The following is a 16953-nucleotide window of genomic DNA, read 5'->3' as shown; positions in this document are numbered from 1 at the left end:
CAAAATAAACACACATTAAAAAAAGAAAAAAAAAAAACCATGCAAAGAGATAGTGGGAAATGGATTTCAAAACTCTTGGTCCTCATCCATGGATAGTGCAGAAGACAAAATTGAAGACAGGGGTGAAGGTTAAAGAATAGTTATTAGGACATTTACATGAGGGTGGTTGGGGGAGAGTGCTCAGACTGGAGGGACTTCAAGGAGACCACCTTGTATGTATCTCTGGAAATCTGTGTAGACACAATAAACCTGGTAACTGAAGTTGACATGAAATTATGAGGCCCAACCTTCCATTCTCAACTCATGAAAATTAAGGAAGTTAAAGGGAATGCAAAGTAAAAATTGACATGAATTAAGATGGGTTCCGCACACCCCTTCCTCATTTCTCTGGGTTCAAACTGTATTACTTAGGAATCTTTGGTCGTGAGTAACAAAAATAGAACTTGACTCAAATGAAAAATGGGAATTTACCACCTCACATAATGAGAGGAGAGGAGAGGAGAGGGGCAGGGAAGGGAGGAGAGGGGAGAAGAGGAGAGGAGAGGGGAGGGGAGGGGAGTGGAGGGGAGGGGAGGGGAGGGGAGGGGAGGGGAGGGGAGGAGAGGAGAGGGAAGGAGAGAAGGATTGGACCTTGGGGATGACTAGATCCAGACATGAACAGTGCTGGGACTTCATCAGAAGCTAGTGAAAAGGTGCCAGGCAGATCTCCCCACCACACCCCACCCCAAAACAAAAAGCAGTCTGCAAGCAAATGGGAGAACTGACTTTAGTATCAATATCGTAAGTCCAAATCAGTGGATAAAATATAGAAGCAGAAATAATTGATATTTCAAAATCATTGTAGGAAATCCACCTAGAAATGTATCCAACAAAAAAATGATAGAAGTATGTGTGTATGGGTGGATGAATAGATGGACAAATACACACTTGCTCAAGTGTGGCAAAATGTTAACATTAGAATCTTGGTAAGTATATAGGTATTCACTGTAAAATTCTTTCTTTTCTGTATGTTTGATATTTTTCTAACAAAATGTTGAGGTGGGGCAGAGCAGGGCAGGGGGAATCAAGCAGGAGAATAGCACCATGGCTGTAATGATTAGTCCATCAGCAGGATTCTAGTTCTAAACTGAAGGTACAGAAAACAGACCTTACACTCCAGGCAAAGAGAGAACTGGCAAAAAGCTCTTCATCCAGAGCATATAACAAATGTTCCTTGAATTTCCACTTGGTAGCATCCACTGAATTAAGATCAAGGTGTTAAAGAGAAATCAGAAATGACCTGCAGAGTAAATAGCATGAGGTTAAGAGATGACCATTCTGGTTTGGGAAATCAAGTAGAGAAATGACAGGTGAAAATGGTTATCTCATTGACTTAATCTGCTTCTATTTAGTTATTAGTGCACTAAGCATCATTTTAAATGTACAAATAAAGCTCTGATTTCTCACTTGGACAAGGGAGTAGATGATGGTATCCTTTAGAGAGACAGAACACGCACATGGAAAAAGATATCTGTGGTGGGTAACTTTTGCATTGACTTTAGGAATCTTGAAGTTTAGGTGTTTATGTTGCACCTAAATAAAGATGTCCAATAGGCTGGAAATTCAGGAAGTATTTGGGCATCGGGAGAGATCGGCAGTAGTCACTGACGTGTCATCAAGATACTGTATCATCCAGAGTGTATAGTGAGAAATGTTTCTTTCATTCTTTTATATCCATTCATCAAACTATCATTATTACTAGAATTACACACACACACAAAAAAAGAGATGTTTTTCAGTTTATAACTTAATTGCCAAATCCAAAGACCTTTGTGCAATCCCAAATGTGTTTACCTTACTTTTGTACAGCATTTATTGGGTTGGCTGGTCTTTAATTGGAAAGCTCTCCTCCAGTGATATTCTGATCACCATTCCCCTCACTTTCTGTTCCTTTTCTGTCTCTTACAAGAGTCTTAGAATTTGACATTTACAGGGTTTTCATCCTTGGTCGGTAAGCCTTCATTTCTAACTCCCAATTTTTCTAGTTAGGCTTCAGGTCAAACCGACTAAATAAAGCTTAATTAAAAGCTAGTTTAAAACTAAAAATTGTGTTGATAGTACAACACAGGCAACACTATCCACCTTGAAGCTACATTGCCTTAGGTTCTACTAGCTTTTGAAATGCATAATTTTTTTCCTATCTCTGAGCCTGTTTTCTCATGACCTTAAAATGGCAGCCAAAATATTTAATTTGCAAGGGTATTATTAATGATTACATTATAAATGTAAAGGATCTAAGTGCTCCGCACTCGATGCATACAATTAACACAATTCATAACTTCAGATGAATACAAATTATGCCAAGTTATAAATATCTACCTTACCTAATATTAACTTCTGTTCCTGAGCACTCAGTCTACATAGTGTTATTCAGGTTACATGCGCTGGCTCGCTCAGTATTATTTCCCTTAGAATCTCTCATAGCGTCAGGGACTGGCTCAAATCAACAGTAGCAACTCCTTCCTTCCATATACCGCATTGAGGGAAACACATTTTCCACGGCTTCTTAAAGAAATCATTCAGTTTAGCTTAGAGGTGAAAGTGAAAAGTAAGCTTCGTCACAAAAACTGAGTCCAACTCTACTCCACCCGTCTGCAGGTCTCTGAGAGAAAAGGGAGCAGAGTCACAACAGTTTACGAAGCGGACTTGAAACATTAGTTTTTAACTTTCCCGCAAGTCTCTGACCGACCAACCGCACTGATACTCCGTCAAGCTCCGCGCCACTTCCGTTTGCGCATTTTAATTACGTCAGCATATCATCTCTCGCGGTATCACCCGATGTTGAGGTCCCTTAATAAAGATCTCGCGAAATTTGTTCTACAGCTCCAAGCTAGCCTCACTTTCCCCCACCCCCAACCTGTCCTTCCTTTCCCGGTCTCAATCACAAAATTCTTCCCTCCCCTTTCTTGAGCTCACAGCTCTCCTTCTGTTTCCGATTTCAGGCCGGAACCGGAAGTTCAGTGGGCGGGGCCCGGCGGCGGAAAACGCTGCGGAGCCGGAGCCGGGATTCGGCTGTGGCCACTGCCCCTGTCCCCGCCACGGAGCGCCGTGGCTTCAGGCTGAAGGTCGGTCCGGAGGCGGGTGGGCGCGGGTCTCCCCCGGAGTGTCCGGGTGGCAGCCTCCCCGGGCCCCCCGGGCTCCGCGAAGGATCATGTCTACAGCCTCCGCCGCTTCCTCCTCTTCCTCATCTTCGGCCGGTGAGATGATCGAAGCCCCCTCCCAAGTCCTCAACTTTGAAGAGATTGACTACAAGGAGATCGAAGTGGAAGAGGTGAGTGAGGCCCGGCACGGAGGCGCCTGTCTCCGCCTTTGCCTGGTCCCGACTCTTAAGGTGCCTCCCCGGCCTCTCTGATTCTCGGGGCCCTGCGGAGTCTACCCGGGAGTCCCCACCGAGGCCAGGTATAGAGGGGACTCTGCGTTCAAATGCTCTGGGAAGCTTTCTTTTTCCCTCATTTCGGCACTCTTGAGTTTGGTCTGTTACCGGAATTCGGTCATCTCAAACACCAAGATGAACTGGTGAGATGTTGTGGAGCACCAGTTCTTATATATGTAAATAGTAAATTCACCAAACACCATGACCGTTCTGGAGTTTAAGTTCACTAAGACTTGGTGTTCTTAAGGGCCAAAGTTTGTATTATGTTCGACTTCTAGCTCAGTGTCTGGTATGTAGTGTGTGCTCAATAAATACTTGGCAAATATATCATCATGTCTAATGAAGTGTCCGCCTCAGTACTGAATGCTTCTCAGTTTCGCCGATTCGATAGAGCAGTAGTCGTAATATTAAATATTCTGCCTTCAGTTGGACTAATTTGGATAACTCTTACCATTAGTAATGTAGACTACAGTTAAAAGATGTCTCAAGCAGCATATTCCGAGGAGAAACTTACGATTTCTGTGACGACCGCAGTATAACAGAAATCGCTGTTAGAAAACCCAAATCCATTCTTTATTCTGTAGTAAGTTATTTTAGGGAAAGGTAGTAATATGCTTTTAATATATTGCTTCTTTTCAAATATACATAATAGATTGATTCTAAAAATCATAAAATGTAGAAAAGTAAAAACTGTGTTTTAAACACACACTTTAGAAAGTGTTCAAACTTTGGTTGAAAGTAATACTTATCATGGGCCACCTAGGTGGCTTAGTCATTTAAGCAATTGGCTAAGTGTCGACTTATGCTCAGGTCATGATCTCATGATTCCTGGGGTTCAAGCCCTGCCTGGGGCTCTGCGCTGAGAGTGCAGAGCCTCCTTCTGGATTCTCTGTCTCCCTCTCTCTCTCTCTCTCTCTCTGCCCCTCCCCCATTCTCTCCCTCTCTCAAAAATAAATTAATAAACATTAAAAAGAAAATACTATCAATTACCACTTACTCATTTTTAAAATTTATTAAATATTTTGCATTACATATGCCACAAAGAACAATGTGTGACCCATGTTACAGGCTTTCAGTGAATTATCTTTACTTTAAAAATCCCAAATTATTTTTAAATCGTGGCAAGCTAAAGTAGTCAGATAATTACCATTCAACAAATACATTTTTTTCTGTGCATATTTTGGAAGAATAATGGATTCCTAAATCATGTCTTTCTATTGCATAAGGTAATCACTGAGAACAACGTCATTTTACAAGATAACATAAACAAGGCCTTTGGAGTTAGAGGGAGGTTCAGTATATCAGGTATACATACCACTTATTAGCCATGTGATGTGAAGCGAGCTTCCTAACTAACCCCTTTAAGCTTTATAGTTTCCTTAACTATAAAACAGGGATAATAATTTCTATTTAATTTTACCTGTATAACATCCTATTAGACAATATGATCAAAATACCCAACACAGTACCTGACACTTATGACTAGGAAACTGAATTCCAGAGAACAGTAACCTGCTTTAAGGTCACATGCTAAAAGAAGAAGGACCCATATTTTGAAAAGAGAGGGGAATTTATTTATGTGTGGGTGTGTGTTTTCTATTGAGGCTATGATAAATTCCTTTTTCAGAAATGGATAGTTGATCCAGCTTTCATGGCTAACTTTCTTTTTTAAGAATAAAAATTCAGTGAGTCAGTATAAAAGAATTGCAGTTTTTAAATAAGCATTTACGTCTACTCTGTGGCAAACTGCTCTGCTTGTAGACTACAAATTGTTATGTAATAATAACTTGTACTTCATGGTCTAACAAATGCTTCCACAGACTTACATCATTTATTCTTACAGCCTTCATTTTCTCACACTACTTTCTAAAGCATTTTACATTCTTCTTGGAAGAATGGAAGTTACTGAGGAGAGAGTCATCATTTTACTGCTCTTCCTGGAAAGCCACTTAACTTCTGATTAGGCTTTTATGTTTCTAAAGATTTTTCTTTCAGTTTAGATATTGTTTCAACCTTTTTTAAGTATATTTAAGACATTCCTGAGGAGTAAATTTTTGTTTTCAAATGAAAATTTCTAGTATTAGCTGGTTCTCTAGTTTAGTTTTTATTTTTGAGTACCCAGTTTATTTTCACTTTAAAGATTGAATTCAGACCTTTCTAACGTTGAAAGTATTACATAATTCCCATTGTATTTGTGCACATTAAAACAGTGTTATATAATCCAGAGTGCACTATAGGCATTCAATAACTATTTCTTTTTTTTTTTTTTTTTTTTTAATGTTTATTTCTGAGACAGAGAGAGACAGAGCATGAGTGGGGGAGGGGCAGAGAGAGAGGGAGACACAGAATACGAAGCAGGCTCCAGGCCCTGAGCTGTCAGCACAGAGCCCGACGCGGGGCTCGAACTCACAGACCATGAGATCATGACCTGAGCCAAAGTCAGACGCTCAACCGACTGAGCCACCCAGACGCCCCTTCAATAACTGTTTCTTACCTTAGATTTTACTTTTGGTTAAAATCATAAATAAGAGAAGAAAGATGGCTAGAAACAAAAAGTATTTTTATATTGCTTTCAGTATTTTACATAGTACAAATATGTTGCCTATAAATAAAATCATGTTCTGTATTTCCCAAATAACAGTGTAACTGAAGCAGCATTATACTGATTCAGTTAGAAACTATGTATGAGGGGCGTCTGGGTGGCGCAGTCGGTTGAGCGTCCGACTTCAGCCAGGTCACGATCTCGCGGTCCGGGAGTTCGAGCCCCGCGTCAGGCTCTGGGCTGATGGCTCAGAGCCTGGAGCCTGTTTCCGATTCTGTGTCTCCCTCTCTCTCTGCCCCTCCCCCGTTCATGCTCTGTCTCTCTCTGTCACAAAAATAAATAAACGTTGAAAAAAAAAATTTTTTTTTTAAAATAAAAAATAAAAATAAAAAAAAAAAGAAACTATGTATGAAAACTACTCCAACCACAGGCCAAATATGTAGTCATTTAGTAGATAGATATCTTTAAGGTATCAGCTGATTCTAATCCATACATTCCTAATTAGTGTGGCACTTCCTAAATTCAGTTCTGATAGCAAATTATGTGAGACCTTGGCCTCAGAAACCTAGGTAGGTACTTAAAAAAAAAAAAAAATCACCTAGTTTTTACCATTCTGGGGCTGAGTGTAGAGAACATTAGAATAAATTGTGAAGTATGTACATTGAGGACTAGGTTGCAAGAAATGGTAAAGGCAGTGTGATTTTTCTGGGTCTGATTTCTCATGTGAAGTGAAGGCCTGAACATGATTATTTAAAGTCTCTTCCAGGTCTGAAATGAAAACACATTTATTCCAATATTAATGCTCTGTTTCCACAATAAGTGTCATATGATCTCTTGTGGAAGGTAGTTGGTAACCAACTAATCCTGGTTAGACAGGACAAATATCCCCATTTTACAGATATTGACAGTGGTCATAGAGATTGATTTACTAGAAACCTCTTGTGTAAGTAAATGGTAGAGCTGAGAATTGAATTTGAGATTTCTTACTCATGAGTCACTTACTCTTTCTACTAAGTTTAGAGTGTTGCTTTGTTTCTTTCTGAAGCACTCTGACCAAACCTTATTCTGAAAATGGAGAAACAAAATATTGATTTCCTTTGCAGTAGTTGGTGCTACACATGTAATGAACATTCTCTTCTGTGCACAATATTGCTAAGGTACTGTGGAAGATGAACAGAAGAATTCTAGGATTCTCTCCTTGAAATTTTTTATTATTAGGAGGCTAGAATAAACACAGAACAGTTAATAATTAACATTTTCAGAACCACTAATTTAGAACTATGACTATAATGTAAACTGAGCACTGAAGCTATAATTTGAAAGTAGGGTTAATCACAGAACACTTTGTTGAATGGAAAATAATTTGAAAATAGATTTTGAATAAAGTAAGCATCATAGATTGGGAAAGGCACAAAGGTGAATTGTCTTTGCAGTTGTTCCCTCCCCTGCCCAGCATGCTTTTCCCTCAAGAACTTCACATAGCTGGCACCTCTCACCATTCAAGTCTCACCTCAAATGTTTATTCCACAGGGAAACTTTCCCTGAGCAACCTAGATTTTGTCACTTCTATTATCCTTTGTGGCACTTACCAGTAGGCAAAATTGTGTATCCCGCAGCACAATGTAAGGTGCCTTATTCACACTTGTAACCCCAATGTCTAGCACCATGTTTTTCTTTTTTTTTTTTTTAATTTTTAAAAAAATTTTTTTTTTTTTTAACGTTTTATTCATTTTTGAGACAGAGAGAGACAGAGCATGAACAGGGGAGGGTCACAGAGAGAGGGAGACACAGAATCTGAAACAGGCTCCAGGCTCTGAGCGGTCAGCACAGAGCCCGACGCGGGGCTTGAACTCACGGACCGTGAGATCATGACCTGAGCCGAAGTCGGACGCTCAACCGACTGAGCCACCCAGGCGCCCCTAGCACCATGTTTTTCAATAAATATTTGTTGAATGAGTAAATGAAGTTATCACAGCATAATTGTGAGGATTTAGTGCTCATCTAGTTCTTTTACATTGATGTGATAAAACCAGAGGTTGCAGTAAGTTTGTGATTTGGCTAAGGCAGCATTTACACTAGAAATGAAATCTGATTCTCTTTCCAAATGTTGATTCCATTACTATTATACCTAGCAAATATGTTCATTTGGGGTAAAAAATGCTGTAAAGGGGCAGGTGCTGTAAGTAAACCATGTATTGGTGGGCTTCTACTAAAATGTTACAAAGACCCTATTTTTGGCATGGATGCTTTTTAAAAGGGAGACCCACAGTGTGGACCTCAAGTGTAATCTAAGCAAGGCACATATAATCACTGCATTGTTTATATGTTCTTAAGCTTCATTATAGAGACCCAAAAGTTTTGTTTTAAATGGAAATCTAGAAAGAATTTTGGCCATGATATTTTGTAGTTTTTAGAGGTAAATAGGCATCTGATATTGGAGAAAAACCTTATTTATAGTGGTCTTCTTAAACTGAGTCTGTAGATTTGTTATACTCAGTATTTAATTGTGGGATATCCAAAATTATTAATAAACTCTTCATGTGAAACTTAATGATCATTGATTTCATTAGAAATCTGGAATTGTTACCACAGTAAAGAGATAGTCACACGATAACTCTTAAATTGTGCCTGTGTAGCTTAGAAGATGACATGGGCATGTATTTGAAAGAAAGGCCTACTAACTGTGTCAGGTGTCTGTGGCAGGTTTTAAAAGATTGCACAAAAATTCAAAAGTAAGTTTGAATAATAAAAGCTTTACTTTCATGTTATCAAGTCTGTCTTGTCAGCAGATGGCAGTTCTCCTCTGCCACAGTGTATTAATAGATATTGAAGTTCTAAGTTCTGAAATAGTTGGAGGCTCTAAGTTCTAACAAATAAATATATGATCTATGCTTGTTCTGTCATGTTCCAAATTTCTAGCCAGAGCAGTGGCAACGTAGCCAGGATCCATTCACATAGTCCAAAGAGCAGGGCCAAACCAAAGTGACAACTATAGTCACTGAACTAAAAATAACATGAATTGGGGACAATTAAGAAGAATTATTTCATAGTAAATTAAGAACACAAGGTCATCCTTTCCCGTTTAGTGTAGTTCAGGTGGGTTTGTGTTTGTTTTTAATAACATGACTTGGATGAAAGAATAGTCTTCCATCCTGAAGAAATTAGCTTTTTTTAAAATTTAATTTATTTTTTTAAATTTACATTCAAGTTAGTTATCATATAGTGCAACAATGATTTCAGGACTAGATTCCTTAATGCCCCTTACCCATTTAGCCCACCTCCCCTCCCAAAACCCCTCCAGTAACCCTTTGTTTGTTCTCTATATTTAAGAGTCTCTTATGTTTTGTTCCTTTCCCTGTTTTTATATTATTTTTGCTTCCCTTCCCTTATGTTCATCTGTTTTGTATCTTAAAGTCCTCACTGACCCATGAAAAAATGCTCAACATCACTCATCATCAAGAAATCAGTTTTTAAAGGAGTTGCTTTCTTTAAACACACAAAATGAATTCTGATTTTGATACTTGTGCTTTTTAATACTAATTATATGGAAATATTTTACATACTATCTCATATTCTTCTGTTCTATTTTTATTTAAAAAATACATTTAAACCTGCTTTAAAATTTGAGATTAAAGTCGTGGACCCAAAATCACTACACCACAGGGGGAAAGATGCACATCATAAGAGAATTAATCTAAGAATAATTTAGAAAGCATTCATAAATTTAGAAGGAAATAATTCTAGGTTGACTTCCCTTTTAAAACCAAAGTCCTCTTTGCATTCCTCTGTTCTTCTATTTTTACAGATGAGGGACTGTGAAAAATATCTAATATTTATTTCTAGGTTCACCGTTTTGTATGGATGCAAGTGATGGGGAGATACTTATAATTTAGATGTGTGCCCTTTTTTACACTCTTGGTGGAAATTGGTCTTTGGGGAAAGCAGTAAATTCAAAATAATTGTTAATGACAATGTGTCATTATTCAGATATGAATGCAATCCAAAAAACATATTTGATTTGTGAACTTGAATTAGAAGTTAGATAGTAAGTAAAAAGTAACTTCCTTTCCTTGTTTTTAGTTTGAATATGAGGATTTTCATGCCTCAGATGCCAGTGTGTCTGAATTTGCCCTCTATGTCACTCATTTCTGTCAATCTGTGTTTCAAGAAAAACATTGGGTTGTTCACAAGAATCCCCCTTTTTCTTTCTTCATGCCCAAGATGGCATTTAGTGCTCTGGAAAACTTTGATAAGTAATATCCACAGCAGGGGCGCCTGGGTGGCTCAGTTAGTTGAGCATTGGACTTCGGCTCAGGTAATGACTCTCATCTGACTTCAGCTAAGGTCATGATCTCACCATTCATGGGTTTGAACCCTGTACTGACAGCTCAGAGCCTGGAGCCTGCTTCAGATTCTGTGTCTCCCTCTGTCTTTCTCTGTACCTCCCCCACTCACACTGTCTCTCTCAGAAATAAACATTAAAAAAAAAAAAAAAAGAAAAAATAATATCCACAGCAGTTGAGAGCTCACTGATCTATGTGATGGTTTCCACCGAAGTCCCTTGTTTCACCGTTAGTTATGTTTTTAATATAACCTAAAATTGTTCTCAAACCAGAATCACCTGCAGAGTTTCTTAAAACACAGATTGCTGGGCCCTACCCTCAGACTCAGTACTTTTGGGTTGGAACCTGGGGATTTATATTTTTCACAAATTTCCAGGTCATGCTGATGCTTTTGATCCATTTTGAGAGCCATTGGATTAATGCTTTTGCTGTTTTTGCATTTGCTTTCATTTTGGAAGTCTTCCCTTGGCTTCTTGAGATACTCTTCTGGTTTGCCTGCTATATTATTGACTGTTCTTTCCAGTTTTTGCTGGTTCTTTCTCCTCTGTTTTCTAGATATAGAAGTTCTTCAGAGCTCAGTTCCAGTGCCCCATAGTATTTTTTGGTAATCTCTCATCCAGTTGATTGACCAGAGATAATCAACTAAATGCTGATGATTTGCCTGCCTGACTTCTCCTTGACTCATGTTTCTATTTTCTTTCTTGATATCTCCCCTTGGATATCTAATAGACATCTTAAACTTTGTATGACTAAAACACACCTCTGTGTTATTAAAAAAAAAAAATCTGCTTGCTCTGTTCTTTGTTTTCCTTCATTAAACTGTTGCCTAACCTAGACGTTATCCTTGATTCATCTCTTCCTCTCTGCCCCTCCTGCATACATGCATGCCATCAGCAAGCTCTTTTGACCCTACCTATAAAACATATCCTGGATCTGCCCGTTTTTCTGCACTGCCTTCAGCCTTGTCCTCACAGCTATTCTTTCTTACTTGGGCTGCTATTAGCCTTCTATCTGGTCTCTGTATATATTCTAGCTTCCCTAAAATCCATTTTTCACATAAGAGCTAGAATTATTTTTTTAATGTAAAATCGTATCACATCTTTCCTTCTTAAATTTCTCCTGTTGCTTCCTATTGCACTTAGACTGAAATCCAAACTCCTTTTTGTGATGCAGAAAGCCATTCAGGATGTAGATTCTGCCTGTCTCTCCAGTCTTATCTTGTATCTCTCTTCCCTTCTCCCACTATGCACCGCCCACACGAAACACTCCAAGTATTTCTCTAGGTCATCACTAAAATGTCTCCTTTCCCAGTGCGGCTTTACAGGACGACTGTTTAAAATTGGGTGGGGGTAGTGCATACATGTGTGTACACACACACAAGATTTTGTTCCTTTACTTTTTAGCACACTGGTTATTTACCAGATACTACGTTTTTACTTTGTCTCTCTCCACAAGAATATAAGCAGTAGAAACAAAAATTATGGTTTATTTTGTTCACTTCTATATCTTGAGTGTCTAAGGTAGCACCTAATCTATAGCTGAGGTTGAAATATTATTGAATAGGGAATGAGGGTTTTTTTCCCCTTAGGGCCTTCTGATTACTTGTTTCTTCTTCTTTGGTTGGTTCCTTGTATCATTCAAATATCAAGTTAGTAACCTCCTCAGATGGCCTTCCCATGCTATCTGTCCCAAAGCTTCCACCAGTCTCTTTGTCCTATCATCCTCCTTTTTTGTTCTCTACATAGCATTTTTTTGCAATCTGATATTCTTCTTTTATCCATCTTTTTGCCTATTGATTATCTTTCCCCTCCATTAATTGAAAACACACTCCATGTAGATCATAGTCTTTGTCTTATTTATTGCTATATCTCTGATAAGCTAAATGGTAGCTGAATATAGTAGACGTTCAAAAACTACTGATTTAAGGAGTAAACAAATGAAGTTCATTGTTTTCTTGGTATGATCCTTACCTTCACACCTTTGAAAGGAGAACTTACCCATTTCTCCCTTGCTTACTGACTAGGCCTTCCCCTTTGGCCTTCATTGATTCTCCAAAACTCAGCTGATCTCTGTATTTAGCTCCCTGTATTTGAGCTATCTACTATCCCACAGCCTGAGATACAGGTTCCAACATTCTGCCCTAAAACAGCCTCCTCCCTATAGTCCAAGAGACTCTAATTTCAGTTTCTTCACTTTTCTTTTGGCAAGAATTTTTGGCAAGAGTTTGTTTTGTTTTGTTTTGCGGTTTTTGTTGTTGTTGTTGTTGTTGTTGTTATCATTTCCATATTCTGTTGGGAGAGAGAGAATCCCAAGCAAGCTCGGTGATGTCACCTTGGAGCCTGACACAGGGCTTGATCCCACAAACTGCAAGATCATGACCTGAGCCAAAATGAAGAGTGGGATGCTTAACCAACTAAGCCATCTAGGCCCTCTCCCCTTGCATTTTTAATCATCTGTAGCTTTTCAGGGTGGCTGAGCTGTATGAGGCTGCCCTCTCTTAAAAATCTCTTTGAGAAGTGGGAAGGATAAGTCCTTTCTGCCCTCAAATTCCTAAGCCTGTCCTGAATCTCTAAGCCTATCCCTGAAGGGGTTGGGTGTTTCTTTAACCACCATTATAGACTTACCTTTGGCTCACTTAAGCTAGTATTTAAAAAATTATTTAAGTACTGTTGTGTTGTCTTGAATTTTTTCTCTACCTCACTTTTATTCCATGAAGGCAAAAGTCAATTTTTTTTAAATTTTTTTTTAACTTTTTATTTATTTTTGAGACAGGGAGAGACAGAGCATGAACAGGGGAGGGTCAGAGAGTGGGAGACACAGAATCTGAAACAGGCTCCAGGCTCTGAGCTGTCAGCACAGAGCCCGACGCGGGGCTCGAACTCACAAACTGTGAGAACATGACCTGAGCCGAAGTCGGACGCTTAACCGCCTGAGCCACCCAGACGCCCCTGTTGAGGGCACTTTTTAACCCTACCACAGGATGGGGGCTAGTTGCTAGGAGAACCTACTTTTTGGTTAGAGGGTTGGAACTTTCAGTCCCATCCCCCTGACCTCCAAAGAGGGGAGTGTAGAAAGGAGAGGAGCTGGAGGTCAGATCATTTGCCATTGACCAAAGATGTAATCAATCATACCTGTCTAATGAAGCCTCCATAAAAACCCAAAAGGCCAGGGTTGGAGAACTTCCAGGTTGGTGAACACATAGAGGTTCAAGGAGAGTGACTTGCCTAGAGAGGTTATGGAAGCTTTGCACGCTTTCTGCATATCTTGCACTCTGGTTCTCTTCTGTCTGGCAGTTCCTGGGTTATGTCCTTTTATAATAAACTGGTAATACAGTAAGGAAAATGTTTCAGTTTTGTGAGCCACTCCAGCAAATTGATTGAACCCAAGGAGGGAGTCATTGGAACCTCCAATCTGTAGCCATTGGTCAGAAGCACAAGTGACATCCTGGACTTGTGACTGGCATCTGAAGTTGTGGAAGGAGGGACAGTCTTATAGACCTGAGCCCTTAACCTGCAGGATCTGATACTGTGTCCAGGTAGATAGTGTCAGAGTTGAATTGAATTGTAGGACACCCAGCTGGTTGGTATCTGAGAATTTCTTTGGTGGTTGGGAAAAACCCCTTTCGTTCATTGGAATTAGTGTTCAGAATCATTAGATACACAAAGGTTTAATTCTTTAAGCATTGACTCTGCTTCCTTTTTTTTTTAATGTACTTATTTATTTTTTAATTTATATTCAAGTTAGTATATAGTACAATAATGATTTCAGGAGTAGAATCCAGTGATTCATCCCCTACATATAACACCCAGTGCCTCTAACCTCACTCCTTTGAATTCAGTTATTATTTTTTTTAATCATGCATTTCACTTTATGTGTACAACCTTAGGCATCTTGTACTTTCTTTACTATCATTTTATATCTGTTGTTTCACCATACATGTGAAATATCTTGGACCCCTAACATGAATGGAGGCTTCTTAAAGCCATTGGCTCTCTTCTTACATAAATGTGCCTATTTTATATTTCAAAGTGTTTCAAAAAATTGCTGCTTTCTTGAGCAAATAGAAGAAGGTTTTTCATGTCCTTATTTCTCCACATTTTGTTCCCAAGATTTTAAGTTGAAAACTCAGAGTCAGCCATCATCTCAGCACTAGATGGCACTTGTGCATCACAACTAGTCATATAACACCTAACGGTTTTTGTGACAAGCGAATGATCTACAAATATAATGTTTGGAATCCCTATGTGGACTTTACTTAAAATAGGAAAATGAAACAGGAGGACACCTAAGTACAGTTGCTTTGTAAATACATGGTTGAAGAATGTTTTGAATTCATAATCATTATTTCATTATCATATCAATAGGTAATCTGTTCTCCATCCATACCTTCTTAGTCTAATGTTGCCGTAAAGTTGAAATTTGTTTTAAAGACCTGTTTGCTATTCATCATGGTTAATTGTACAGCTCCTTACATTGATTCATACCTAACTCTAAGCACTTATTATTCTTTTGTAGGATATAAGAAACTACATGGTTTTGGTTTGAGTATGAATCCTGTAGATACCACTGAGGAGATTGTAAGCATCTCCCCTTTACTGCTGAGAAAACAGAAGCTCGGAGATGTTACTCTGCCCAGCACTAATAGCTAATAGGTAGAACCTTTATTCAAACTCGAGTCTGTTGGATTTCAGAGCCCGGGTGTGCTCTTTCCATTACTCTGATGGTGCCAGGTTTAGTCAATACCCATTCATGTTAAAGTAACTGGATGACTAGTGCAAATGACTGATGTCGGTTTCTTTCTCATATGAGAGATACAACTCAACACCCAAAAAACAAAGAACCCAATTAAAAAATGGGCTGAATACGTAAACAGACATTTTTTCAAAGAAGACATCCAGATAGCCAACAGACACATGAAAAGATGCTTAGCATCACCCATCATCAGGGAAATGCAAGTCAAAACTATAATGAGATATCACCTCACACCTGTCAGAGTAGCTAAACTCAAAAACAAAAAACAAATATTGGTGAGGATGTTGAGAAAAAAGGAACCCTAATGCTCTATTGGTGGGAATGCAAACTGGTATAGCCACTGTGAAAAATAGTATGGAAGCTCCTTAAAAGGTTAAAAATAGAGGCACCTGGGTGGCGCAGTTGGTTAAGCGTCCGACTTCAGCCAGGTCACAATCTCGCGGTCCGTGAGTTCAAGCCCCGCATCAGGCTCTGGGCTGATGGCTCGGAGCCTGGAGCCTGTTTCAGATTCTGTGTCTCCCTCTCTCTCTGCCCCTCCCCCGTTCATGCTCTGTCTCTCTCCCAAAAATAAATTAAAAAACGTTGAAAAAAAATTAAAAAAAAAAAAAGGTTAAAAATAGAACTGCCCTGTGATCCAGTAATTGCAGTATACTGGGTATTTACCCTAAAAAGGGATACATGAACCCTTATGTTTATTGCAGCATTATTTACCATAGTCAAGATATGGAAGTAGCCCAAGTGTCCATTGATAAATGAATGGATAAGGAAGATGTGATACACACACACACACACACACACACACACACACACACGCGCGCGTGATGGAATATTATTCAGCCATAAAGAAAAAACAGTGAAACCTTGCCATTTGCAACCTGGATAGAGCTAGAGAGTATTATGCTAAGTGAAATAAGTCAGAGACAGATACCATATAATTTCACTCATGTGTGGAATTTAAGAAACAAAATGTAGGCAGCACCTGGGTGGCTCAGTTGGTTGAGCATCTGACATCAGCTCAGGTCATGATCTCACAGTTTGTGAGTTTGAGACCCTCATTGGGTTTGCTGCTGTCAGCACAGATCCTGCTTCAGATCTTCTGTTCCCCTTTCTCTGTCCCTTCCCCACTTGTGCTTTCTTCTCAAAAATATATAGAACATTTAAAAAATTAAAAAAAAAAAAGAAAGGAGCAAAGGGAAAAAACAAGAGAAATGCCAAGAGAGCAAACTGATGATTACCAGAGGAGAGGTGGATTTATGAAGGGGATTAAAGAGTACACTTATCATGATGAACACTGAATAATGTGTAGAATTCTTGAATCACTGTAGTGTACACTTGAAGTTAATATAACACCATATGTTAACTATACTGGAATTAAAATTGAAAACAAAAAATACTTAGAGATGACAAAATAAAATAAAATGGAAACATTCAGTAAATGTTAACCATTTGGGTGTTTTTATACATTGTGTAACATGAGAAATAGCCATACTGTTTTGTGTAATGTATGAAATAGAATTTGAGCTATTGCTAAACTGGCCATACAGCCCCATTTACAGCTACTGTCCTCGTGGTTATTATTGGCACTTACTTCTTACTCTAAAAAGAGTTCTGATGTAAATAATAAATTATCTGATCCGCCTAGCTAGAGCCAACTTTGTTACAGAAGAGCTTTGTGCCCATGGATTTGTTCTTGTAAGTTTGTCTAAAGTGAAAGCTCCTCGGGGTGTCTGGGTGGCTCAGTCGGTTAAGCATCTGGCTTTGGCTCCGGTCACAATCTCACGGTTCATTGGTTTGAGCTTCACGTAGGGCTCTGTGCTGACAGCTCAGAGCCTGGAGCTTCCTTCAAATTCTGTGTCTCCCTCTCTCTGTGCCCCCTGTTCTGGCATAGAATAGAGTTATATGTG

General features: G+C 39.0%; 1 protein-coding gene across 7 annotated transcripts in view; it reads left to right on the top strand.

Moving 5' to 3' along the window:
- The first annotated feature begins 2983 nt into the window (after positions 1-2983).
- Positions 2984-16953, top strand: part of MAP3K7 (mitogen-activated protein kinase kinase kinase 7) — an 87272-nt gene continuing 73302 nt past the window's right edge. For all 7 annotated transcript variants that reach the window (XR_015251400.1, XR_015251397.1, XR_015251398.1 and 4 more), the window contains exon 1: positions 2984-3310. Coding sequence is in view for 2 of the 7 variants with exons in the window: in XM_025925168.2 (XP_025780953.1) it covers positions 3191-3310 (120 nt within the window). In the remaining 5 variants the exon portion in view is untranslated. The remainder of the gene's footprint in view (positions 3311-16953) is intronic.

This window comes from Puma concolor, chromosome B2, assembly GCF_028749965.1.
Source record: "Puma concolor isolate L17-30 chromosome B2, mPumCon1.1.hap2, whole genome shotgun sequence".
Lineage (NCBI taxonomy): Eukaryota > Metazoa > Chordata > Mammalia > Carnivora > Felidae > Puma > Puma concolor.
This window is presented reverse-complemented; position numbering and strand designations above follow the sequence as displayed.